Below are 25,748 nucleotides of genomic sequence, written 5' to 3'. Positions count from 1 at the left end.
GGTCTTACTCGTTTTACTCATATTGTCATATCGTTTTTCAGCTTTGATGTTACTCGTTTTAATCTTGTTTACAATAACATATATATATGCTATCACATAAGTGATTAAACTCATATTAATAAAAAGAATGTAATAACTTAATATGAACCTACATAAATACGATAACTATCGAAATTTGAAGACACCTACTCAATGACCTTTTCTTTCCTGTGATTAACAATCGATTGACTTGTTTCTTGATATGCAAGGTTACAAGCTAACCGAACTTCAAGCTATGAAAATGGTGTTTTTTCTTATCTTCAAAAATTGGTGGAGAGTTGTGGAAGATGATAACATGCTTGTTTTCTTTTGTTACAATTTTATTTAATTACAAATTTACCCTTTAAAACTTAATCTAATTTCATCTAATGCCTTGTCCTAATCATCCACTAAAAGTCCATATGGTCTAATTACCACATAAGTCTATCAATTAAAATTTCTTTATGCATTTAACACCTTTAACTTTAGTAATCATTATGATTTAGTTCCTTTTACTTAATTAACTATCTAAACAATAAAAATTTTTAACCAAAATGTAACTAATAAGTAAATAATAAACCAGTTACTCAATGGCTGAAATCGTAGTCCCGAAACCACTGTTTTCGACACCACTAAAAACAGGCTATTACAAGGGTAGATTACCTTTGAAGAAAATCATAGACTGAAGGTGAAAAGAAGCAAACATATTTTGGTAAAGAAAAAAATTAGGGCTCTAATGATTCAGTAAAATAGTTTGGGGGAAGTGTTGAACATTTATAAAGAACCAAGTGCCCGTGAGAAGTTTTAATCTAAAGCCAGCTATTCGAATTCTTTAATCATAGCTCGACATTTTTTAAGGCTAGGGCTATGGGATGTTTAAAAACATGGGAGTACCCGCCAACTATGCTTACGAGTCTGGAATTTGCTAATTGAGACGTTCTATTTACATTCGCACCAGTTGAAATCTTTTAAATATACGCCCTAGACAAGAAGTCTGTTGTGACTATGCGTGGTGTTTCGCCAAGTAGTATACTACGTCTGACCTAGGAAGTTGGCCATGCATAATAGGTAATGGGGTTTATACTAGGTTGATAAAAATTTCGAGGACAAAATTTCCCTGAAATAAGGGAGAGTTGTCATACCCCAAAAATGGCAGATCTAGAAATATGAGTAGAACATATATGTAAACTGCTTGACGCTCTTTGGTAGTATAATCTGCCATCTTGTTGCTTGATGGTGAGTTCGAGTATTGGCACATATTAGCATTAAAGTATCCGCCCATTGGCGGTATCTAAAGATTTAGTTACAGGGCATCTTCAATTGAAGAAAAAGTACACCTAAGAAAGGAAAACTATTAAATAATATTGTTTCATCTATAAATTTAATTAATATATTAATTAAATAATACTTGTATAAAATACACGAGTAATAGATAAAAGGAAAACTATTAAAATAAATCTGAACCATATAAAATAAATTTTAAACATCGTTGACACACAAAGGCTGACCACATGGATGACGAAAAGGCCCTTCTCAAATGTTTTTATATTATACATATTATCCATCAAAAGGTACACTTACACCGCCCCCTCTCTTAAAAGTACGTTATATTATTTAAAGGTATATGTTTGATCTTTACTAATGTTAGTTTAATTTTATCTATTTTACTTTTTAATCAAGCAAGAAAGTATATCGATGCTAATTTGTTAGTTAATATTACTTTAATTTAATTAAATTATAATTTTTTTATCAAGCTATCTTCATTTTTATTAAATTTTTAGCATGATACTTCTCTAAATACCCTAAGTTATTACTTAATAAATGTCATTATTATTTTTTAATAATGGAACATGACACAAAAATAACTTAAATTATCTCAAATCAGACTTAGGTAACTTTTTTTATATAATACTAAAAATAAGAGTTGAGGATAACACAGCTTGAATTCGTGTCAAACAAGTGTCTGAAAAAAACTTTAAGGATGACTCCATTCAAATAGCAATACAATCTTTATATACCTCTATTCTTTAATCACCAAAATGACATATAGAATAATGAAAAACTTAATTGGTAAGATAATAGTGTTTTGAAAATTCTTTGAGAATGTTTCAAAGTAATCAATTTGAAAATGAAGTAATAATTTTGGGATTTTTTAGAAATTAACCCTTTTAAAAATATTTAATAGTATTACGAGAAAGGGAAAAAGTAGGTCAAAGAAATAAAAATTCCCCTACTCCAATAACACAATTGTTTTTAGTTTATTATGATTGCATGCTTCTTTATTTCTCTTTTGAACCTCGTCTATAAAAACCTAATCCATTAAGCCATTTTTCATCGCAAACGAAGCTTTTTCTCATTGAAGGAAATACAAAAAATGAAGAGCGGTGACCATGCAGCCATTGATGTCCTAGCTGAGTCAAGCGCCGCAGTGAAAGGCAAAGCGCCTCTCATCGCATCTCAAAGGGAGGAAAAGAGAGGGCTCAACAGGGGATTTGGCATTGCCGACTTCCTCCTGAGACTCGGAGCCATAATTTCAACGATCGCGGCGGCTGCCACCATGGGAACCAGCGATGAAACTCTTCCTTTATTTACTCAGTTCTTCCAGTTCGAAGCTAGTTTTGACGATCTCCCCACATTCCTGTACGTCTTTTTTAATTGCTATTGCCATTTCTAGTACTATATATATGTAAAGCTGAAGAAAGTGAAACGTAAATGCAGGTATTTCGTCATTGCAATGGCATTAGTTGGCGGCTATCTCCTCCTTTCGCTCCCTTTCTCCATAGTTACTATTGTTCGTCCTATTGCAGTTGCACCCAGACTCTTATTGTTCATATTGGACACTGTAAGCAATTCCATGAATCCTTAGAAACTTAACCCAACATTAACATATATACTTTTTTCTTTTTTTACTTTTTCCGTATATGTATCTCGAGATTAAAGTTATATGTATGTATGGCAGGTGACATTGACTTTTGCCACGGCGGCGAGCGGGGCAGCAGCAGCCATAGTCTACTTGGCTGAAACTGGAAATCCAAACACAAACTGGCTGGCCATCTGCGACCAATTTGAAGATTTTTGCTCGACAGTGAGCGGAGCAGTGGTGGCGTCCTTCGTGACTGTTGTGGTGTTCGTCGTGTTGGTTATACTGTCTGGTTTTGCGCTCAAAAGGCAGTGAAGAATTATAACTTAATAATTCTTCATCTTAATTTCCTATGTTTTATTTTTTTTCTTAATCTTAAGTATGTTTCCAATTGTTAAAATTGTAATTGTTTAGCTGTCCGATGTTTTGACCTATTTTTCTTTTGTTCGAAAGATTCTGTTGTGGTTGAGAAAGCTACAATTATTGTAATGAAATTGAAGTGTTTCCTGTTCAACAAATCCACCCCTTTTCTCCTTTTCATAGTTCTATGATTATATTATATCTATTCTATTAATAAACACCCTAATTAAATCGATATTACAAGTCAATCCGACACCAACTCGATTAAAAAATTACAAAAATATCCTTTTGTAATTAAAATAAGTTATATTATTTGAGGGTATTTTAGTACTTTTATTTTAACAAAAACCAATAAAAATATACCTATGGTTGGATTTACTTTTAAATCTGTGTCAATTATATGAGTAAATCATTAAATTTACCACTCAACCAAAGCCTAATTTTGATCAATTTTATTTTAATATTCACAATTTATTATCTATCTCAGTCGTATATATTAATCATGTATTTGATTGAGTTTGTGTCATAACTCAACACTGACTTAATATTGATGACAACATAATAATAAATAATTTGATTTTTTAATTTTAACATCGTGCTTATTTCATGTACTATTATTAATTAATTTGAAACCATTTTTTATTATTATTTATTGTATATTATTTTTAAATACACACTACTGCTCTAAATTTGTGGTATGGACATGCATATGCGTGTGATAGGATTTCTACTATACTAGATGCACATGGGTGAGAAAAACTATATTAAAACTATATTTATAAAATTTTATTTTAAAATTAAGTGAAGTTTTGGTTAAAATAATTAAGCTAAATGCTTAAATAATATATATATCAAATTCAAATCTCATAAAAGTATTATTTTATAAAAATAAAAAAAAAGACAAAAATCCTCTCGTATTAATATTTTTACTTTCTAAAAGTAAGGTAATTTTAGTAATTTTGAAATTGAGTGAGGACTCAACAACAATTAATCAAAATATTCTCTTTTGATAAATCTACTCCATCAAAAACAAAATCTAAATATATAGTATATATACATATAAATAATATTGTTGAGTTTGTTCTCAATGGATAGGATAGGTGCTGCACCCCAAAAGCAGCGGATCCAAAAAGGTGAGTAACGTATGTATGTAAATTGTTTTGGCGCACTATAGTAGTAATCTGCCACCCTAACTTGCCGAGAAATTAGAGTATTGGCACCTACTAGTGTTTAAGTATTCGTTCTTTAGTAGTACCTAAGGATTTAATTACAAGGCGTCTTCAAGTGAAGAAAGAATATGCCCAAGAAAGAGTACGCCTAGGGAAGAGCACGCCCGAGAGTTTTGGCTGAGAATGAAGAGCCTACTAAGTGCATGAGAAAGCTATAGGAGACTTAATTGTCTTTAACACCATGCCATATGCGAGTCACTGCCAAAGTATAGTACGCTTGACTTGCATGAGTACTGTCCAAGTTGGTTCTTGTAATGGGATTAGTTGGGAGTCAATTGGATTGATTTGACCCTCCCCATGAATGGTTAACAATAAAGTAAATCTTTGCTGGATTTTCTTTTACCTAACCCTAGATTTGGCAGGGAAATTAGTGGGACCAAAAGTATATAAAGTGATGCAAGAGGGACATCCCAGATGGTTTTTTTCTTTCTGCTAGACATTCTTGTATTTCTTTTTAACCTAAATGTTCTCTTTTTCTTCGTTAAGCTAGAAACAAGATTTCATTTAATCAGTGGATGATTCAATCTTCTGGTAAGTCTTATAGCCCTGTATGTTACGATTGTTGAAGAGTAAGGATTTTAAAAAGGTGTAAGAACAGTAGGGTGTGAGTGAAGGCTCTACATGAAGGTCACATGTAGTTGGAATGCTAGTAAACTATCTGTAAATAGGGATTCTAATGGAAATTCCATGATCTTATAAGTAGTTGCTGTGACTAGATTAGGAAGGACAATTGAAATAGAAGCTCCAAGTTGAGGTAAAGGTAGGTCTCTGGTGAGTCTCTAAACTCGTCTCTTGCACGTCATCTTATAATGATTCTTTTCATGGTAGATGTCCATATAGATTAACATATATTCTTGAGAAGTTGCAATATGTATGTATGTTTGTATGTTTTTTATGAAACATCTATATGTATGTACTGATGTATAAAATGTGCTGCATGAAGAAAACGATGTGTGGTAAGCATGTATGGGAAGTATGGATTCCTCAATGGGATGAGTGAAATCTATGTAAATGTTTCTATATTGTTATTTAAGTGATGCATGATAAATTATGGTTGGTGATAGGGGGTTCGAGCGTAGTGTCGGGAAAATATGTGATATGATAATGGACCCCATGGTGGTGCTTTAATGACGTCCGCTGGGACAGAAAACATGAAGGTCAGTATGAAAAAAATATAGTGTCTCAGAACCATTAACACGAGGTCCACCTGGATAGTAAACACGAGAGAAGGCCAGTGTAACTGTTACATGTAAAGATCATGACCATGGCATATTTTGGAAATGACGGATGAGCTACTTTTGTCTTCTAGGGTTTCTGTATGTCCTAGGGGCGAAGATGGGAAAACCTTAGGTGAGGCTAAGTTTAGACAAATCCATATCATCAAACACGATAGTTTGTGTGGTGCCTTTATAGCAAGCCAAACCAGTAAAGCTTTTGTGGCAAGTTATCTGGAAAGCCTGTAAGGAAATTTCTTTAACGCCTATGTGGCTAGTTGTTAGTCCTCCATTGTGGCAAGATTTAGATATGCCTTTGAGGCATTTTTTAAAAGAGTTCTCGACAGTGTACCCAACAGATGAATCCCTCATAGTATGTTGTTAGGTCAGAGACTTGGCACATATGTAACTATGGGTGGTGTAAGTGTCTGCCAAATCTGAACATTTTCATATATTGTATCGAAGTCTTCTAAGTTTTGATTGGACGATCTAAAATATTACCTTCATCAAATCAAGTTCGTTGTCTGGACTGACTTGAAGATACGAGGTGACTAGCATTTTAACAATCGCCAAAGACAGTCTAAGAATCGGTATGTATACCATTCTAAGAAATGTATCCAACTTTTGTCTTCAACCAGATTATGAATGAAGATCCCCAATAAGGTGTGAAGTCTATGATTTGCCAATTGAAGAAATGTGTATAATAGGGTCAAGTGTAAAGGTTGGCGTATAATTATCTGTCAGCGATAAAAAAAGTATTCGTCAAAGTCTGAAGGAAAGTCCAGAATCTGCAGTTAGAGGAATCCAACAACAACAATAAAGGTAATATTGATTGAGGTTCAATAAGTTTCGTTGAACTTATAGACATTATTTGTAATGTAGGTTCTTGGAATTAAATTAGTGTGCAAGGAGGGACCAAGCCAGTAATGCACCAGGGTGGCAGTTTGAAGAGCGATATTATGCATACGGAGCGAAATTTTTGGATATACAATGATTAGTACTCTATGCCATGATTAAGTTTGGTTTAACAAAAATTTAAGTTGTAATTTCTTAAACTACTTTCAAGAATTTGTTGTATTTAATCATCTCCTTTCAAATGTTTTGACTTAAAAAGAATATAAAGAAATGATAAGTATGTTCAATATGATTTTTGCCTATTGAAAAATTTTGTTAAGTATTTAAGTTTGGAGGCATCTAATATCTGGGTCTGGTAAATTGGGTCAGGTATATGGTGTTACAATTTAATTGTTATCAGAGCTTTCAATTTAGTTGATCCTTTGGAAGTTGAGATAGAGTCAACCCTGTATGCATGATATGCTGGACTTGGCTTAGTCCATCAGGTAAGCTAAGGTAAAATAGTAATGGCGAAAATTTTCACATGTTGTTAATGTTAGAGAAGGTGAGTTCAGTTGGAAAGGAAGAAGATAGTTTTATAGATACGAAAAGGAAAATGATTCAAGTCAAACATAGAAATGTAGTACAAAAAGAAACTAAAATAAAATCCTTATTCTCTCTCATCGATAGGGTAGTTGGTAGATTCAACAGGAACCCCTTCTGGTTTGGGGCGTTCTTGAGGGACTTCTTCAGGAGCATAAGAATCTTCCAAATTTTCCTTTTCTATATTTTGCTCTCTGGAGATTAAGAACTTGGCCGATTATCTCTATTCCTTCTGGAACTTCTTCCAATCTTCGCCCTCAGGGTTATAGACAACAAAGTTTAGGGGCTCAGTAGTGACATTTTGTAAGCAGTTGAAGTTCACCTGCCTTAAATTGAGAGGACCCACAACAACTTGGACGTGAAGGACTAGGTTGGATCGTAGTATAGGCAAGGCCTCTACAAATTTTTCTTAGTGTCCTCTTGGTATTTCTTTAGAGCTTCCTTGTTGGAATGGTGTAGATGCTCCAGCTCTGATAAATGCCGTTGGTCAAGAGATTTGAATTTCTCCTCCCAAGAGGACTCTCTTGACCTTAGTCGACTGAATTCTTCCTCCATGTACTTGGCCCAGATTTCTAAATCGTCATATTTAGCCTTCTAAGAAGAGACAAAGGAGTCAAGCTCTTTGATCTGGTTGATAGCTTCCTCATGAGTCTGGTGTAACTGAGCTAAGCACTATTCGCTATAATGTACAGTTTTTTCCAAACCCGCCAGTTTGATGTTGTTTTGATTACAAGCCTCCTAAAGGGCCCAACTCATAAGCCCGTATTCAGCCGCTAAAACCTGCCAAAACTCTTCGACACTGAGAGTGGAGGAAGATGAGGACTTGAAGAAAGAGAAGAGAGGAAAGCCTCTTTCACCTGTTGAGGTAAGTTGTTATTCCGATGCTGCTGGATGGCTTCAAGAGAAAAGGGATATTGCCCCAGCCTTAGGAGATCCCGCCATGGGAATAGTTTATCTACTTTGCCGAACGAAGTACTAATGTGTAAGGAACCAAGAATAGCCTTTTGCTAGCCTTAGTGTGTTGTTTTTGGCATGAATACAACCACAGGTGGATCCAAGGCGTGGACTAGAGAGTCTACAGAGTTGGCAGACTCTATATTTTCTCATATATTCTTTTACGGTAAAGTAGTCATGATTTGAACATAATTAGAATTAGTTTGAGAAAATTAATTAATTAAAATTAATTTAATAAATAATGTATATTTTGAGAAGTAGAAAAACATGTACTGGTTGGATTAAATTATAAAGTGTTGGGTAAAGGTTTCAAGAAACACATATAATTGGACCCAATACAAGAGAGGTTCAAATCTCCATCAAAATACATATGAGGGGAAGCACACCGTATTAGTCACACCTCTCTCTTAGTTTAACGAAGGGATTGAATTTTTTAATTAAATAAACATTAAATGAATTCTACTAATTCAACTAGGGTTTCACCTCCTCTCCGTATAAATAGATAGCACATGTAGGTTTAAAAATAGAAGAAGTGATACACAACTTTAAGATATTGTTATTCTGTCCAAAACTAGTGAGAATTTATTTCTAAGTATAAATTTTATTTTCTGGGAATAATACTTCTACCGTTTTTATAAGAGAGAGAGAGATTTAATTTCCTACTGAAAGTAAGAAAATTATTTCTATTTTCGTGTTTGATTCGAAGTGTTCGAGTCCAAACTCGAAGAAATTCTTGGTACAAGAATAGCGAAGAAGGCGGTTTAGTTGAAAGCTGAGAATGATAAGGACCCGTCTCGCTCAAAGCACATTTATATTTTGGGAAAATTTTATTGCTATAAATATCACAAACTGTCTCAATTTTCAATTTTTTTATTTTTCTATTGTGCAAGAAAACTATTTCGAACCAGGTTTTTTTTCCAATAATTGGTATTAAAGCCAGATCATGCTATGTTTATACTATAAACTGATACCAAAATTTTTCTCTCTTCTTTACGTGTGATTAATTTTTGATAAGATATGATATTTTTGTAATTATCAACATGTTTTTGGTATATATATGTGAATGAATGTATGTTACTATTTTATTATATATGACAATGTAATTTTGCCAAAGTTGTGATTTATAGAAATTATAGTGATTGTAATTTAACTTTCATTTGGAGTTTAATTATATTGTGGATTTATTTTATTATTTTAGAATAAATCATGTGAGCCAGAAACAGACATAACCCTTATGTAACCAATAAGTTTTACAAAACACAGAGAATCAAAACGCATCTATGCTGATTGAGACGATCCAAACTCAACCTAGCCAACCGATAAAAGGCCAACGGTGGTCTAGTAGTGGAGGATGTTGGTGGTCCAACGGTGGTGGCCAATTAGTGGCCAATGGTGAAGGCCAACGACAGTGGTTGACGATAGCCTGACGATGGCCGATAGACGATTAAACAACCATCTTCCTTTAATCATTAATTTATACCAACTAATTCGTATGGGAAACCATCATTCTTCTATTATTCACTCCCACATCCACTCGTTAATCTCCCTAAAGGACTTAGCAAGTCATCGATTCAATAACCATCTTCCTTAAAATTAAATTAATCATGCAAAAACACAAAATGAATTAAAAGAGAGCAAGATAGAAATTAGTCCGTTTAGGAATCTTGATGTGCTCGGATTTACGAAATCCTTTAACAATTATCAAGATATCATTGTTTGCAAGAGAAACGTAAAGGAAATTTATGAAAATAGTTAACAACAAATAATTTGACTAAAATACAATCCAAGTCAAAGAGCCATAAATTAAATTGTTCTTAAGAGAAAATAAAACCTAATTTAAAATCCTAAATCTACTAACTAAACCCTACAAAAGGCAAGGCAAAAACCCTCTAAGTTTAACCTATGTTTAACTATGTATAGGCAAAGCTAGCTGCTCAATTAGGTCAATTATAAGCCTTAACTACACTAAATATAAGTTGTGTGGATAGAAACACCCTTAATGAATTTTTGCCCTCTATTAGACCTGTGTAGTGACACAGGCTTATGCGTGTCGCAACATAACTTCGAATGGGACTTCTTAAATTGGTTTGGTTGTTTTTCGACCCCGAAAGCTTTTTTTGCAACTCGACTATCATTCATGATGCTTTTGGGCCTAAAAATAAGTGTCCTACACACTCAATTAAAGCATTAAAACTAACTTAAGGCCTTTGTTGGCCCAATAGGTAAACTAACTCGAATTATTGCATAAAAATGCTTATTCTGAAATAATTTAACTCTAAGCTAAGAAAACTGAATATGCAATAAAAGATGCTAAAATAGCTAGAAAACAAGCTCATTAAGTGCCAAAATGCATCTAAACTGTCACTACGATTTGTGGCAGGTCAAATATCCTCACACTTAAGTTGTTGCTTGTCCTAAATCAAATGGAAAAGAAAAGAAAAACAAACAGAGTGATAATAAAATGAAAACACACGACTAAGCTAAAGTACTTGAGCATGTTTGGTACACGAGATTAGATCAGAGTGATGACAATAGAAAAACTTGCTAAACAAGTAGTTCTAGCTAGATATTTAAATGACTTACAATTTCCATTTAGGCATGCTAGTTCAATATATTACAAAGCACACACAGGTCAAAGAAATTTAAACATATGGTTCCATCAAAAGATATGTACGAGTATAGCATCTATGGTAAAAAAATACAGATAGTTCAAATTCTAATTACTCAATTTCTTTTATCCATGCTTCGAATTCTAATACAATATTAATAAGTACAAGCAATGCATGGGTATTTGTGCCAATATGAGTGAGATTTTCTAAATTTGTCATAATTTTCAGTTTAATTCATTGTGGTCACTCTCAATATCTTGGCTTTTATCCATTCTATGCTTTTATCACACTCGCTCTACTTTCAACCCTCATAATGATTTTGTTCTCTCATTCAATTTTATTTTAAGGTACATACTTGCAAGGATTTTAGACTTATTATACCATATTGTTTCAGTAACCATGGATTTCACCGCTAAGTATTCGAATTTAAACAACCTATTATTCAACAAACATATGTGCGTACTCGTAAATACCTATGTCATTTGGTACATTTAACTCCTTTTCCTAATAAAAATTTAACAAATTCAACTAAATAACCTAAATGCAAACAAATTTAAACCGTTTATTCTCAAGCTAAATTTACAGTTTAAACAAACCTTATGTACATGCTCCTAACCAATCACTTGTATTTCTACAAGCTCAAGCATAAACAAATCATATTTTTTTTTACTCTAAAAATTACAAAATAACAATGAAAAATAAAATAAAAAATTCTATGTCACCCCTACACTTTATTTGACACATTGTCCCTAATGTGCTCAAAATTAAATTAAGGAATGAAATTACCCATTTTGGCGTGTCAGTGCCGCGATTGTTGTTGGGTCGTCTTGTCCTTTTTGGTTTAGCTCAAAAAATTGTGCCATCCAAAATATGGGGTTCCTACACATAAAAACCCACATATTTCTTTTTGTTAGTTAAAACAAGTAAAAGTAAAATTTGATTAAAGTAGAAAAATAAAAACCATCCAAGTTAAAAATTATACAAGTCCCAATAAAAATTAAAATCGTCCAATTTAATCAGAGTTGGGCTCCAACCCCTCAACCATCGACTCCTTCCCCTTTCCTCAATCTCGGCCTGGAAATGTCTTGGTAGCCTTCCTACCTGAAGATTGGCTTGGGCTTTGTCGACTCAGACTGCATATGCGGAGACCCTTCGTCAAGGGATGTGCTGGCTGAAATACCTCCTGATGAGTCATCATCATAAGATTATTTTGGAATATATCTTACTTACATTTGTTTAGTTTCCTGAGCATTTTTATATGTTTTAAATTCATTTTAGTTATTTGCCCTTTTTTTGTTCGTATTGTAAATATTGTGTATTTTTAGTGTTTTTCATGCATTTAGTTCCAATAAAATATTCCATGTGAAATTTGCAGGTAAAACAGGTTTGGGAAGAAGATGTAAATACATGGAACCATGAGATTAAATGCACTAAGCCTAAAGTTGATCCAAGATGATGAGTGAAAGTTCAAAGCTAAAAGATTAAAATTTTGTAATTTGAACACATTCAAAACTTTCAGTCGGAACAATTTTTAGTGTTTCGATCATGTCTTGAGCTTCAGGACTCCAATTTGGGTGTACCTTATATCATTGAAAAGGGGATTTGAAGGTCTACTCAAATATTGGAACACAAACGCCAAAATGCACTAGGACGAGATCCAAAAGTAAATATAAAGTTACAAGGTTCACATTGATGGACAATTTTGACGCATTTTCGTGTTTGGCTCATATCTCCTAACACAATTGGAGTTTGGAGTTGAAATTTTTACATCATATAGACAAGATGCAAACCATCAATTAAATCTCTGGACTTTTCCCATTGAGAGCCATTATCTTGTACAAAAGGAGTCATCTTTTAACATGTGAAAAATGCCCTAAAAGATAACAAAGAAATAAGCTTAGAAATTTATTATTAGCAAGTCCTTTGTATTATCATTTTCCTCTTCCCAAATCTCTATAAATAGCCTTTGGTTTCAGCATAAGAGGTATCTTGAGGTTGAGTTCAAGATCATTTGCTTGTTAAGTTTTTGTTTGTTTCATTATTTTTGTAAATTTCAAGTTTCTTATTTCTAATATGTGTATTTCATCTAAGTTTGAATTGTTTACTTTTGCTATGTTATTTTTTTCAAAGCTGAGGTAAAAGGGTGAAACTCTTGGAAAATATTAAGGTAAATTCTAAACTCATAGCGGCGCTTTTATAGCAAACGACGCTCAAGAACATGACTTTTAGTAGCGCTTTTATCACAATTGCCGCTAAAGAACATGACCTTTAGCGGCACTTTAATAACAACCGCTGCTAAAGAACATGACCTTTGGCAGCGCTTTTTATCACAAATGCTGCTAAATAACATGACCTTTAGCGACGCTTTATTCACAAATGCGCCTAAAAGTACCGTTCTTTAGTGGAATTTTACAAAAAATGCCACTAACTTTGGAAGATTTTTAACATCCTATTTTCATCCATATGCAACCTTTCCTGTAGCATGGAAACCAACTAAAAACAGCAAATCTAAATGATACTTCAAATTTAATGAAAGATATATGATATAAATTGATAAATGAATACAATAATGTTAAAAGTTAAAATGTTAAAAATATTCATACAATAGTATAAGATGGCGGATTTTGCGACTACTAAAACATCTTCATCATATTCTGAAGCTATAGTTGGAGTGCATCATACTTTCTACTTTGCTCTACTTCCTTCGCTACTGCCTCTACTTTAAGTTGTAGCTAGAGTTCTTCATATTATTTTTGTACCTCATCTTCTCTCGATGTTGCCTACACTTTAAGTTGAGTAATTTGCTCAACTGTGCTTGCTTGCATCTGAGCCATCTGGTCTCTTAACCATTGAACTTCAACTTGAGCCAGACTCCCCAAAGGCATGTATTGCTGCGAGCTGGATCCAAAATATTGCGTTGGGTTAACAAAAGATCCTTGAAATTAAATCCGACCATACCTTTCAGGACCCAAAACTTCAGTAATAATCTGATTATCAATGTCATCAACATTAACAGAACTATCACTCGAAGCCATCGCTTCATACTCCATCTTTTTATCCTTTAGTTTCTCCTAATAAATTAATCAAAGAGTTGGAAATGAAATATATAATAAAAACAAATGCAACATAACTTAACATTATTTGTATTACAAACGATGAATAAAACCATTATAATTAAACACTATAAATATTTAAAACAATTCAAATTTTATTAACTAAACATACAATAATTTCTACAGCTTCAGAAGTAATAGGAGATCAATCTTTCTTCCTATGTGTAATGTCAAAAAGTTGAAAGCGCCCAACTTTTTGACCAAACGATAGTTCCTACAATATAGTAGTAAAAATATTATTTAACGGAAAGTAATAAATATTTAACACTATTAATAAATTCAAAATACCTCGGCCTCAGCTACAAAAACAAAACTTTTTGACCCAGCTGTGTGAGTGAATTTCTGTTTTTGCCTGCTGCTTGTTCCAACTCGTTCACAATCCTACATTATGAAATTATTATTATGTGTATAGTAAATACTATAAATCGAAGTAATTATAAGAGTTTGGAAGTATGTAATACCTCTCCTTTCTTTGAATTCCAAAGTCTAACCACATCTTCCCATTTGTACCTCAGCATTCCCGGTGGGACATTTCGCAATTTCTCTTCGAGGGTTGTTTTTATCTTAAAATATTCTTTCTTTAAAGTACTTTTATGGTTTCTCCACCTTTTTCCCAATGCCTTCTTGACATAATTATCTGAGACCTCTAAAGCAAACCTCGCCTACAAAAAAAAACAAGTTTAGAAAGTAAATATAAATGAAACTTAAATCAAAGTATTATAAATTACATTAATGTTTTGTTACCTTAATATTATCGAGAACTTGATTTTTGTTACTATCAGGCATTTGATGCCATGACTCGTAGTTGATAGGCAACGTATTGACATTTCGTGCTATAATACCCAAATATCCTGCTAAAAGTCAAGCTTCTAATCCAACAGGCTGACCAAAACTGTTTCTACATACTTTGACACGCTTGACAGGATCTAACTCGTATAAATCTTTAAATAACATACCTCCTCAACCTCTGCGCGTCCCACTACTTTCAGCTGAAAAATGGTATATTATAATATAAGAATTTAAAAAAGAAATTAATAATAAAAGTCAACACGCGTGTAAATTAAATTTAACATTACTTTGAATTTCTGCAGGTTTGTCAGGTGTATTCGGAACATTCGAAGATCCAATAACAGTCGGTTGTTCACTATTTTTTTCTTTTGAGTTTCGAGTATTTTGAACAATACTTAAATCTTACAATCTTCTTCTAGGCATTTTATCTGCAATACACATAAAATAGTTGAAATTTTAGTAACTAATTACAACAATAACAACACATATAAAATAGTTGAAATATTTAATAAGATCAAGATTTAAATTATGATATACATATAATTAAAAAAATCATAAAACCTTACTACATTATAATTCGTAAATATCTTCATCAACATCCTAACGAACCCATTAAAATTGTGTACTAGTACTAGTGATATTTTCATTTAATTTTTGTTCTGAAAAGGACAGAGTTTCTAATATGTCGTCGACGTCCTCTCTACTTCCGTTGCCCATGTCAAACAAGTCTCTAGGGATGTTACGGAGTACAACGTACCAACCCTCATCAGTTGGATCTATTGAGTAAAAAACTTGTTTCACTAGAGAAGAAAATACATACGTCTCATCTATCAATTGTTGTCCAATGTGAATCAAGAGAAGTTCACCATTGTAAAACCAAATTGATCTTGTTTAATTCTGCAAGCAGTTTTAACATCAGCCCAATCACATCGAAATAAGACAACTTTCCATTTGCCATAATAATCCAACTCAATAATGTTAGTAAGAAGTCTGTAATACTCCACATTTCCCTCAACAAGATTACTGTCTCTAGTACTAGCATAACTTGTAATTGAAAAATTAACAACTATTCCATTGATGAGGAAGGCACTATATCTTTTTACTACTCTATTCGAACCTTGGGAAAGCCATTTAACTTCATCATTGGCGTCCTTCCCACTCCAAACCTATTGAATCGAAAGTAAATTGAGTAATTATAAATGTTATGAGAAAACATTATTATTTGTCAATGAAAGCTTCAATTGCATACCGTTTGACTTAACAATTCATGAAAAGATTCTGTGAATAACTTACTAATCTCTTGATGTTGTAATCTTCGGGAGCGTGAACTAGATTTCAATATTTGTTTGTACTCACTATGTTAAAAAGAGGTTTACTTTGTTAGAAGATAAACAAATTATAATTAATGAATATTTATCAAATTCTATAACTTACTTGTGTAATGGTTCCATTGAATCATGGTGAAAAAGAACATATCGATGTGCTTGTACCCACGATCTATCATCTAATTCTGCAATTTCAACTTTGACGATTGGTTCTCCATAACTTTGAAATAAATAAGTTTCGGTCAAGTTATGATCAGTGAGCCCAGCAATTCTACTTGGTCTGTTCAGTCTTGTTTCAACATCTTCCAATATCTAGAACAGAAAGTCATACACTCCTCTGCCAAGTAGCCTTCAGCAATTGATCCTTCCAGATAATGCTTATTACAGCAATAAAACTTCAATTTGGATAGAAACCTAAACACGATATATAACATTATCAAAAGTTGTAACTGAAGGAACAGAGGTGAATGAATGAATGATTTACAAATAAATTAACACCTGGGATACATCCATTGATAGAAAACGAGTCCACCAAGTATTGCTTCATGAGGGAGATGGATTAGCAAGTGCACCATAATAGTGAAGAATGAAGGTGGGAAGATCTTCTCCAAATTGCATAAAGTCAAAGCGGCTCTATCTTGTACTTCCTCAAGTTCTTGAACATCCAAAACTTTGCCACAAATGACTTTCATTATATTGGATACTTCAATTATACAAGAAGTCACCTTTTTTGACATATAACATCGTAAAGCAACTGGCAGTAAATCTTGCATCAAGATGTGATAATCATATGTTTTTAAGGAATATAGTCTTCAATCTTTAAGACTAACACATTGAGATATATTTGATGCATAAGACTTTGAGTTGGCAATACAAAATATAATTAATTTGTCTATATTTATCAAAATAAGTAAAATTTTAAAAAAATAAGACTTTGAGTTGGCAATAGAAAATAAATATAATTGGCAAAATATATTTTATTTTAATAGCCTATATATGATAAATCAATCATTTATTTGTATGTAAAAGATTCTTAATCATTAACATCAAACTAAATTCAATCAATTAATCAAATATAAAATCGATAATTTATTAAATTAAAATAAAAAATTGATAATTTATTCACTTAAAATCAAACATAATTTATTCAATTAAATCAAAAATTGATAATTTATTCACATTAAACCGAATAAACTAATCAAACATAATTTATTCAATTAAATCAAAAATTGATAATTTATTCGCATTAAACCGAATAAACTAATCAAACATAATTTATCCAATTAATCAAATATATAAAATAATTTATGAATTTGAATCTCAAACTTAATAATTTGTGTATTTGTTTTTGCTTGGGTAAATAATAGTTTAATTTGAATCTCAAATATATTCATATATTACATATATAACTTAAATTTATTTTAAAACTAATTTTTAAATTAATAGTTTAATTTAGATGTATGCCATTTTTTTCAATAGCCCTTAGATTTTCTGTTTTTAACAGAAAAAGATTTTTTTGTTAGAGTAGCATGTCATATATCTTTTTTGATGAGAAAATTTGACAATGAACTAATTTGAAAATTGATTTGAGAGTAGATGATGACATTAGTGATTAGGCTCATTTTACACACAGTTACTTAATTCTACAAGCTGCATTGGAAAATTTTCTCTCCGCATTCGAAATTAAATCTCACCAATTAAAGAAATCATTTTCCAAGGTTATATTTCAAGAAAAAAAACTATTTTTTCTACAAGCCTGTCAATAGCACAGGAACTAATTAAATTCCCATTCCGCATCTAAAGAATCAACAACTTGTATCGAAACCAAATCCATATTTAACCTTAACCTAGACCCACCTAAACCAGAAACAAATCCAAACCTGTAAAGGACATAACTCAAAACATCCAAATCCAAAGTAACTTAAATCTAACATGATCATATATGTAAAAATTTGAATCACAAAAAACTTAAACTGTAAATTTGAATGATCCCAACTCAAAACATACACACACTAAAACCAATTAAACAGATCCAATTCACAAAAACAGAACCTCAAGCACAAATAATCGAGCTCCTTTTTTACTAGATAAACAAACCTAATCAAGGGAAGAAAAACTACAAGGCAGAAAATAAGGAATGAGGAATTTTTTTCAATAGTTTAATTTAGATGTATGCCATTTTTTTTTCAATAGCCATTTGATTTTCTGTTTTTAACATGAAAAGATTTTTTTTGTTAGAGTAGCATGTCATATATCTTTTTTTATGAGAAAATTAGACAATGAACTAATTTAAAAATCGATTTGAGAGTAGATGATGACATTAGTGATTAGGCTCATTTTACACACAGTTACTTAATTCTACAAGCTGCATTGGAAAATATTCTCTCTGCATTCGAAATTAAATCTCAGCATATAAATAAATCACTTTCCAAGATTATATTTCAAGAAAAATAAACTGATTTTTCTACAAGCCTGTCAATAGCACAGGAATTAATTAAATTCCCATACCGCATCCAAAGAATCAACAACTTGCATTGAAACATACACACACTAAAACAGGAATTAATCTGAATGGTCCCAACTCAAAACATACACACACTAAAACCAATTAAACTGATCCAATTCACAAAAACAAAACCTCAAGTACAAATAATCGAGCTCCTTTTTTACTAGATAAACAACCTAATCAAGGGAAGAAAAACTAAAAGGCAGAAAATAATAGGGAAGAATTGAACCAAAAGGCATAAAATAAGGGGAAAAGAGAGCTTACCGAGCTCGCAAATTTGAATAATGGGAGAGATTTTGTTACGAAAAAGCCTAACTTGTGAGATTAAAAGAGAAGCTTTTAATATCACCGGAGCTTCAGAATCGGAGTTGTGCCTTACAGATAGCAATAGAAGCAACGAAGAAATTAAAGAGAAAGAAAAAATGAAGCAAGCATTAAAGAAAAAAAAAATCAAAGAGAAAAAGGAACAACCATACACCCAGTCAATGGAAAAATTAGGGATTTGCTGAGATTTTTACCAGTAGCCCAAAGGAGAAGCGATATTGGAGCGAGAAGAAGGCCAAAAAATGACGGTGAAGGGGTTAGGGATTTACAGGAGAGGAGAAAGACAAAAGGAGAGTCAGGGTGGAGGGGGGAGATTTACAACAGACCCCCCAAAAAAACGACGCAGTTTAAGTCAAATTCAAATTTTAATATTTTCAGTGTTTTACAAAAACGCCACTAATTGCATAATATTTGCGGCGTTTTACAAAAAACGTCACTAAAAATTATATTCTTCTCTCGAAACAGCGCCGTTTTGAAATTTTTAATACATAATAGCGGCGTTTTTGGAACAAACGCTGCTATTGCATACCTTTGTGGCATTTTTTTGTCAAAACGCCACTAATGATTGACATATTTTTACAATTTTATATTTAATTTTTATATATTTCATATCAATTTTAAATAATTAATTTTTGTAAACTTAAGTAATATAAATTTTAATCTATTAAAATTAATATTATCTCTTTTACAATTATATAATAAATTATTTAATATAAAAAATAAAAATACTAATTAATCTAAATCCTAAACCATAACCCCTATCTTAAAAACCCAAGACCCTAAACCTTAAACCCTAAACAATAACCCCTAAACCCCATCCCTTAACCTCTACCACCTAAACCTTAAACCCTAACCCCTAAACCCTAAACTATAAACCTTTAACCCCTAACACTTAAACCTTAAACCCCAACCCTTAAACTGTAAACCACAAACCATAATCCCTCCCCTAAACCTTAAATCATAAAACATAAATTATAAACTATAAAACCTAAACCCCTAACCCTTAACCTTCAACACCTAAACCTTAAACCCCAACCCTTAAACCATAATCCTTAAACCCCTAACCTATATCCCCTAAACCTTGAATTATAGAACATAAACCCTAAACTTTGAACCCCTAACCATTAAATCCCAACCCATAAACAATAAACAATAAACCATAACCCCTAAATCTGTAATCCCTAAACCGCTAATGCCTCTAAAGCTCAACAAAAAAAGAGGTCGTTTTGCTAAACTTTTTTGCGGCGTTTTCCAAAAAGCGCCGCTATTGCTCGATATTTAGCGGCGCTTTTGGGAAAATGCCGCTAATTCTCAATCTATTGTGGTGTTTGTTAAAAAACGCCGCTAATGTCGCTAAAGTTCAACAAAAAAAGATGTCGTTTGGCTTAACTTTTTTGCAGCGCTTTTCCAAAAGCACCGCTAGTGCTTGACCTGTTGCAGCGTTTAACTAAAAACGTCGCTAATTCTTGATCGTTGGAGTCGCTTTTTGAAAAATGCCACTAATGATCGATCTATTACGGTGTTTGTCAGTTAACGCCGCTAATTTCAGTAAAGCGCAAAAAGAAAACGAGGTCATTTTGCTCAACTTTCTTATTGCATTTTCCAATAAGCGCCGCTAATACTTGACCTTTAGTGGCATTTTAAAGAAATCGCCGCTATTGCTCGATATTTAGCGTCGTTTCTCAATAAGTGCCGCTAATGATCGATCTATTACGGCGTTTATTAAAAAGCGTCGCTAATGTCCCTAAAGCTACAAAAAATGACGTCATTTGATTAACTTTATTGCGACGCTTATATGAAAGTGTCGTTAATACTTGATCTATTGCGGCGTTTTCGAAAAACGCTGCTATTGCTTACCTTTTACGGCGTTTGTTTAAATCCACTGCGAATGCTCGATTTATTGCTGCGTTTTTTGTTCAAATGCCGCTAAAAACATTTTTTTGTTGTAGTGTTTATTTGTTATAGACAAAATATAGCACAATAAATGCGTGGATAAATTAACCTTGATTTGTTGTAGACATAAAAATTGGCATAATAAATATTTGAAATTTTTTTGTAAGTCTTGAAGTTATCAAGTGATTGTAATACGATATGGTTGGACTAAACTTAAACAGTTGAACAGTCATATTGCACCATCCTTTGCCTATGGATTCATTTACGAAAATCTTGAACTTATTGGACAATCATTTTGGACACTCCATTAATGGACATACCTTTGCTCATGGATTCATATGCTTAATTAGTGGACGTAAATTGATAGATCATCTGAGTCGGACATCCATTTATGAGTGGATTCTAATTGAGTAATAACATCGAGTATTAAAATTTAATCTTAATATGACACCAAGAGTTTATCCTCTAACCTTAGCATATTTTCTTCCAAGTATCTAGTTTCTATTATTTTTAGTTAATTTCTTACGTTGAATTTTTATTTTTAGTGTTTATTGCTACTACTTTCATTATCAAGCTTATTCTAAAGTTAAGTGTTACATTTTTGTTTTAGCATAATACTTGTAACCTTGTAAGTTCTAATCAACTTTTTTGTGGATCAACCTCGAACTCCTAAAATTTTATTACTTGAATATAACCCGCACTTGGGTTCTAGACCTAGAATGTCAAAGTCATTGTCACCTCCTCATAATCATAAGTCAGGAAAAGTTCATCATCATCATCATCACCCTCGTCATCATCATCAGCCTCCTCTTCTCCCCCATCGGTCTCGTTGGATGGTGAGTAGATCGCATACTTGTCGGGCAGTGGATTTGGCACTCACGTACGAAATCGTTGTGCATAGTCAATGCCTAATGAGGCCATCTCTTTCATCCATTGGATCGCCTACTCCATATCTGACAAATTTGTTAATCCCGTCAACAAAAGCTATTTAACTTTGCTCTTCCTATTTGAGGTCGGTGGGACATCCATCTTTTCTTTTCAATGTTGATTCCACTCCTTCACCTATTTTCTTTTGAAGGTCGATGAATTGACCGTAAGTATAGTTGTCAAGCACACTCTTTAATGACATTACAAATTGCTAGGTAGGTGACATGGGAACCTTTACCTATTTGCAGAGTGTCGTCACTAGGTGAGGGAAGAACATTCCCCGCTTCTAGATGCTAATGCACATCATTATCAATTGGTAGATCCAATAGCCTACACAAACCTACTTTTTTTACAAAATGTTTTCAAGCAGAACTGCTATTAATGTGGTGACGTGCGATACATTTTGAGTAGGGGAGATGCGGGTGTAAATGAATTGCATCCAAATCTTGCCCATCGAGAACACTATGGCCTGATTAATTTTGATAGGGATGTTGGTACTGGCTTGGCAAGTCCACTCGCCACACCCCTGTGTTAGATATCTCAAAATGGCATCCATATCGATGCCCCTATACATAGTTAAATCCACAAGATTTATAAAATCAGAGGCATAATACGGAGAATCATAATATAGCAAATTTCTTGGAGTGTGATCAATACCTAGTTACCCTAAATTGTTACATAGTTAAGGTTATCACCTAGGATTTTATGACTTCTCAATCCTTTAATGAGGCATAAAACTCAAAAATAATTGCATCAACCGTCAGTTCATTCGGGATCGAGTAAAAACTACGCCAATGGTGGAAATCCACCAACTCCCAAATAGTGTTGCAATCGATTAAAGAGGGATCGAATCCCTATTCTTGAAGGAATGTGTGACCATTCTTTTGCAAGCAATACCATTACACTTTCGGGTTATGGAAATAGTTAGCATCGAAATCCACCAACAGCTCTTGGGTACGTCTTGCTTTGCGGGGGGCCATGTAACCGAGTTTAATCAAGCAAATATAACAAAATAGTAGCCAAACATGTAACAAAGAATGAGATTGGAATGTCTAACAAAAGAATGTGTGTCAAGACATGCAGCCCTAATATCTAAAATTTTTGGCTAAAAATGCTATGTCACATCATGGGTCCATGCGTGTCACAACATAGACTTGGAATATTAAAAAAATTTGGTTCGAAGTTATGCATTACAACATGACCTGAGGCTTTCTTATTATAGGTTTCGAAGTTTCGTGTTGCAACACAGGGAGTCTTGTCTCATGACATGTACTGGAGTTATAAAAAAATTAATTTTGAAGTTTTGTCTCGCGATATGTGCTAGACTGTGCTAAGTCAAAGTCTCTGTTCTGAGTTACAAAGGTGTGTTCTAAGTAGTGTGCTAGACTCTGTAACTCTCTAACTTGAGCCACACGGGCATGTGCCAGGCCATGTGAGATATTATGATGGGCCACATGAGCATGTGCCAAACCGTGTGGGTCATACGGGCCAGCCATCTAGGCCGTGTGAATCCACACGGGCATGTGGTTCAAAAACTAGAATATTTCCCTAGGGCCGTAAACATGATTCGAACTGACCGTGTGCCTTCTGTAGGGTTCATATAATCTGAATTAGGCTATTTAACTTGAAATCTGATGATTTAATACTGAATAATCTATTATCTGTATGTATTCTACTGCGAGATCTGCTAAATGATTATAATTTGAATTTTCTGAATATGATTTGTATTGGGGTAACTGTTGATAAGCTATAAAAGTAACATATTTTAATCTCATTCTTAGTGCATTTTTAGATGATTAATTATGAAAATTAGTGAATTTGATGCTCTTAATTCTTTAAATTCATGTTTCTATGCTTAGGAGAGCATTTGAGAGTGAAATGAGTGAAAAAAAAGCCAAAATCGAACAAATAGAGCTGTTTTTAGGAGCCACATGGCCTGGGCATTTCTACATGGTCTGGACACACACTCGTGTGAGCTATACGGCCTAGCAACACGCCCATGTGCCAGCCCATGTCTATAAATACCTATTAGAAGAAGACACAAGGGGGCAATCAGAAAAGATCGAAGAAAAAACTCTAAGAACACCATCAGAATCAACTCGGAAGTGGATCTCCATCAAGATTGAAGATCTCATTTTATTTTTTTTCAAAGTTCTATTGAGTTTCTATACGTCTTGTGGTTATTCTAATTTTGAGATGTTGTCATTCAGGATTATGAACTAATTCCTTAGATACCTAGGGAGGATGAAACCTATAATGAATCCTTTTATTTAATTTATGTTTTTATGCGATAAGTACTTGATTATTGTTCTCAATTATGTAAGCTTATTTCTTGTTTTAATATTTTCATGATATTAACTCATGTTTAATGTACTTATTTCAGTGGAGGAAAAGTATCTGTTTAAGAGTAGATCTAGCATAATTAGTCGAGTTACATGCAATCCTAAAAATAGGACGACATAAATCTATCGAATTACAGTTAAATCTAATAGGGGAATCCATAGATCAAGTTAATGCGACAATAGGGGTTTTAATTAGAAAAAGATTTCAATTAATCAACCAAGAGTCAGTTGTTCTTACTCTCGAAAGAGATATTAACATAATTTAGGGATTTCTACAGATCAAGACATAAGTGAATAAATCGTTTAATTTAGATTCATAATAATAGGTGAAGTCTAGATGGATTCTTTCGTGGGTATTGTCTATCACATTAGTTATCTTCGATTATTTTCATATTTCACTCTCTGTTGGGTTCTTAATTAAATTAGTTTAGTAATTTTAGGTTAAAAAACAAATACTCCAATTTGTCGGCTAAATTATAAGAAGACGGTAATTACTAGTACTTTTAGTCCTCGTGGATACGATATTCTCTACTCACCATAGCTATACTATTGTTTGATAGGTGTGCTTACCTTTGTCATATTTTTAGTTAGTTTAGTAACCATCAAGTTTTTGACACCGTTGTCGGGGACTAAAATATTAGGAACAGTTGATTTTTATTAATTTAGCCATATTTATTTTATTTTTATATATTTTTAGTTTAATTTTTACATTATAATTTCTTTTTTATTTGCCTCTGGCAGGTTCCTTTAGTATATGACTAAAAGAAACCCATCGGGACCATTATTATTTGATAGTGAAATTGAAAGTACAACTCGTAGAAATCATAGAGAAGCAAGGCAGAATCAAGAAAATATAGTAGACGAACAAAAGGAAATTACTATTACTGAGGAGATGGGTGATAACCAGAATAATCAACTACCTCCTGCAGTTGTTGCGAATCCAGATCTTGTTCCTCGTACTATGTATGATCATGCCAAGTCCACTCTAACTGAGGCTAAATCGAGTATTGTGAGACCCACTATTGCTGCAAATAATTTCGAACTGAAGTCAAATACTATTCAGATGATACAGTAGTTTGTTCAGTGCGACAATTTGCAAGATAAAGATCCCAACACTCATTTGGCTAATTTTCTGGAAATCTACGATACTTTCAAGATAAATGGGGTCACTGACAACACCATTTGCTTACAGTTATTTCCGTTCTCATTGAGGAACAAAGCAAAATAGTGGTTGAACTCTTTACCAAGAGGTTCTATTACCACATGGGCTCAAATGACCAAAATGTTTCTTCTAAAGTATTTCCCATTGGTTAAGACAGCCAAGCTGAGGAATGATATCTCTTCCTTTGTGCAGATCGATTTAGAAACGTTATATGATGCATGGGGGAGGTATAAGGACTTATTGAAACGGTGCCCTCACCATGAGTTACCACTATGGTTATAGGTTCAAACCTTCTACAACGGTTTGAATCCCTCAACTAGGTAATTAATTGACACAACGGTGGAATTTTGAATAATAAAACACCCGAAGTGGCTTTTAGGTTTATAGAAGATATGGCATTGAATAATTATCAGTGGCAAGTCATGTGAATGAAGCCGATGAAAGCAGTTGGTGTTTTCAACTGAGATGCAGTCACCATGTTATCAAATCAGGTAGAACAATTAAATAAGAAAATTAATGGTTTATATGTTTCTACGCAGGTAGATTTAGTGATGCAATGCAATACAAATAGAGCAGGAATAAATAATCCAAAATGTTTACCCTTTGCTCCCAGCATAGAAAACGAACAAATCAATTATATGGGTAATTCTAGGCCTTGAAATAACCCTTATAATAACCACTGTAAT

General features: G+C 33.0%; 1 protein-coding gene, 1 long non-coding RNA gene and 1 other non-coding gene across 6 annotated transcripts; 1 reads left to right on the top strand and 2 right to left on the bottom strand.

Annotated features, from left to right (window-relative positions):
* The first annotated feature begins 2,365 nt into the window (after positions 1 to 2,365).
* Positions 2,366 to 3,396, top strand: LOC107950794 (casparian strip membrane protein 1). Its single transcript, XM_016885753.2, has 3 exons — positions 2,366 to 2,658; positions 2,737 to 2,860; positions 2,978 to 3,396. The coding sequence occupies exons 1-3, from the start codon at positions 2,393 to 2,395 to the stop codon at positions 3,191 to 3,193; spliced, it is 606 nt and encodes a 201-aa protein (XP_016741242.2). The 5' UTR covers positions 2,366 to 2,392; the 3' UTR covers positions 3,194 to 3,396.
* Positions 3,397 to 13,206: 9,810 nt separating this feature from the next.
* LOC107949450 (uncharacterized) lies at positions 13,207 to 19,074 on the bottom strand. Of its 4 annotated transcripts, XR_001697740.2 has the most exons (10): positions 18,933 to 19,070; positions 18,679 to 18,788; positions 16,407 to 16,578; positions 16,018 to 16,322; positions 15,701 to 15,938; positions 14,871 to 15,011; positions 14,256 to 14,783; positions 14,083 to 14,175; positions 13,907 to 14,008; positions 13,207 to 13,752 (listed from the first exon to the last, which is right to left on the bottom strand). It is a non-coding gene; the product is annotated as an uncharacterized lncRNA (long non-coding RNA). The 4 variants fall into 4 exon arrangements; XR_005908944.1 differs by having other exon boundaries at positions 16,407 to 18,788; positions 18,933 to 19,074; XR_005908942.1 differs by having other exon boundaries at positions 15,404 to 15,938; positions 16,407 to 18,788; positions 18,933 to 19,051.
* A 6,147-nt stretch (positions 19,075 to 25,221) lies between these two features.
* LOC121214368 (small nucleolar RNA R71) lies at positions 25,222 to 25,328 on the bottom strand. Its single transcript, XR_005909951.1, has one exon. It is a non-coding gene; the product is annotated as a small nucleolar RNA R71 (small nucleolar RNA).
* Between the last annotated feature and the right edge of the window lie 420 nt (positions 25,329 to 25,748).

The sequence above is a fragment of the Gossypium hirsutum genome, chromosome D01, assembly GCF_007990345.1.
Source record: "Gossypium hirsutum isolate 1008001.06 chromosome D01, Gossypium_hirsutum_v2.1, whole genome shotgun sequence".
NCBI classification, from domain to species: domain Eukaryota; kingdom Viridiplantae; phylum Streptophyta; class Magnoliopsida; order Malvales; family Malvaceae; genus Gossypium; species Gossypium hirsutum.
This window is presented reverse-complemented; position numbering and strand designations above follow the sequence as displayed.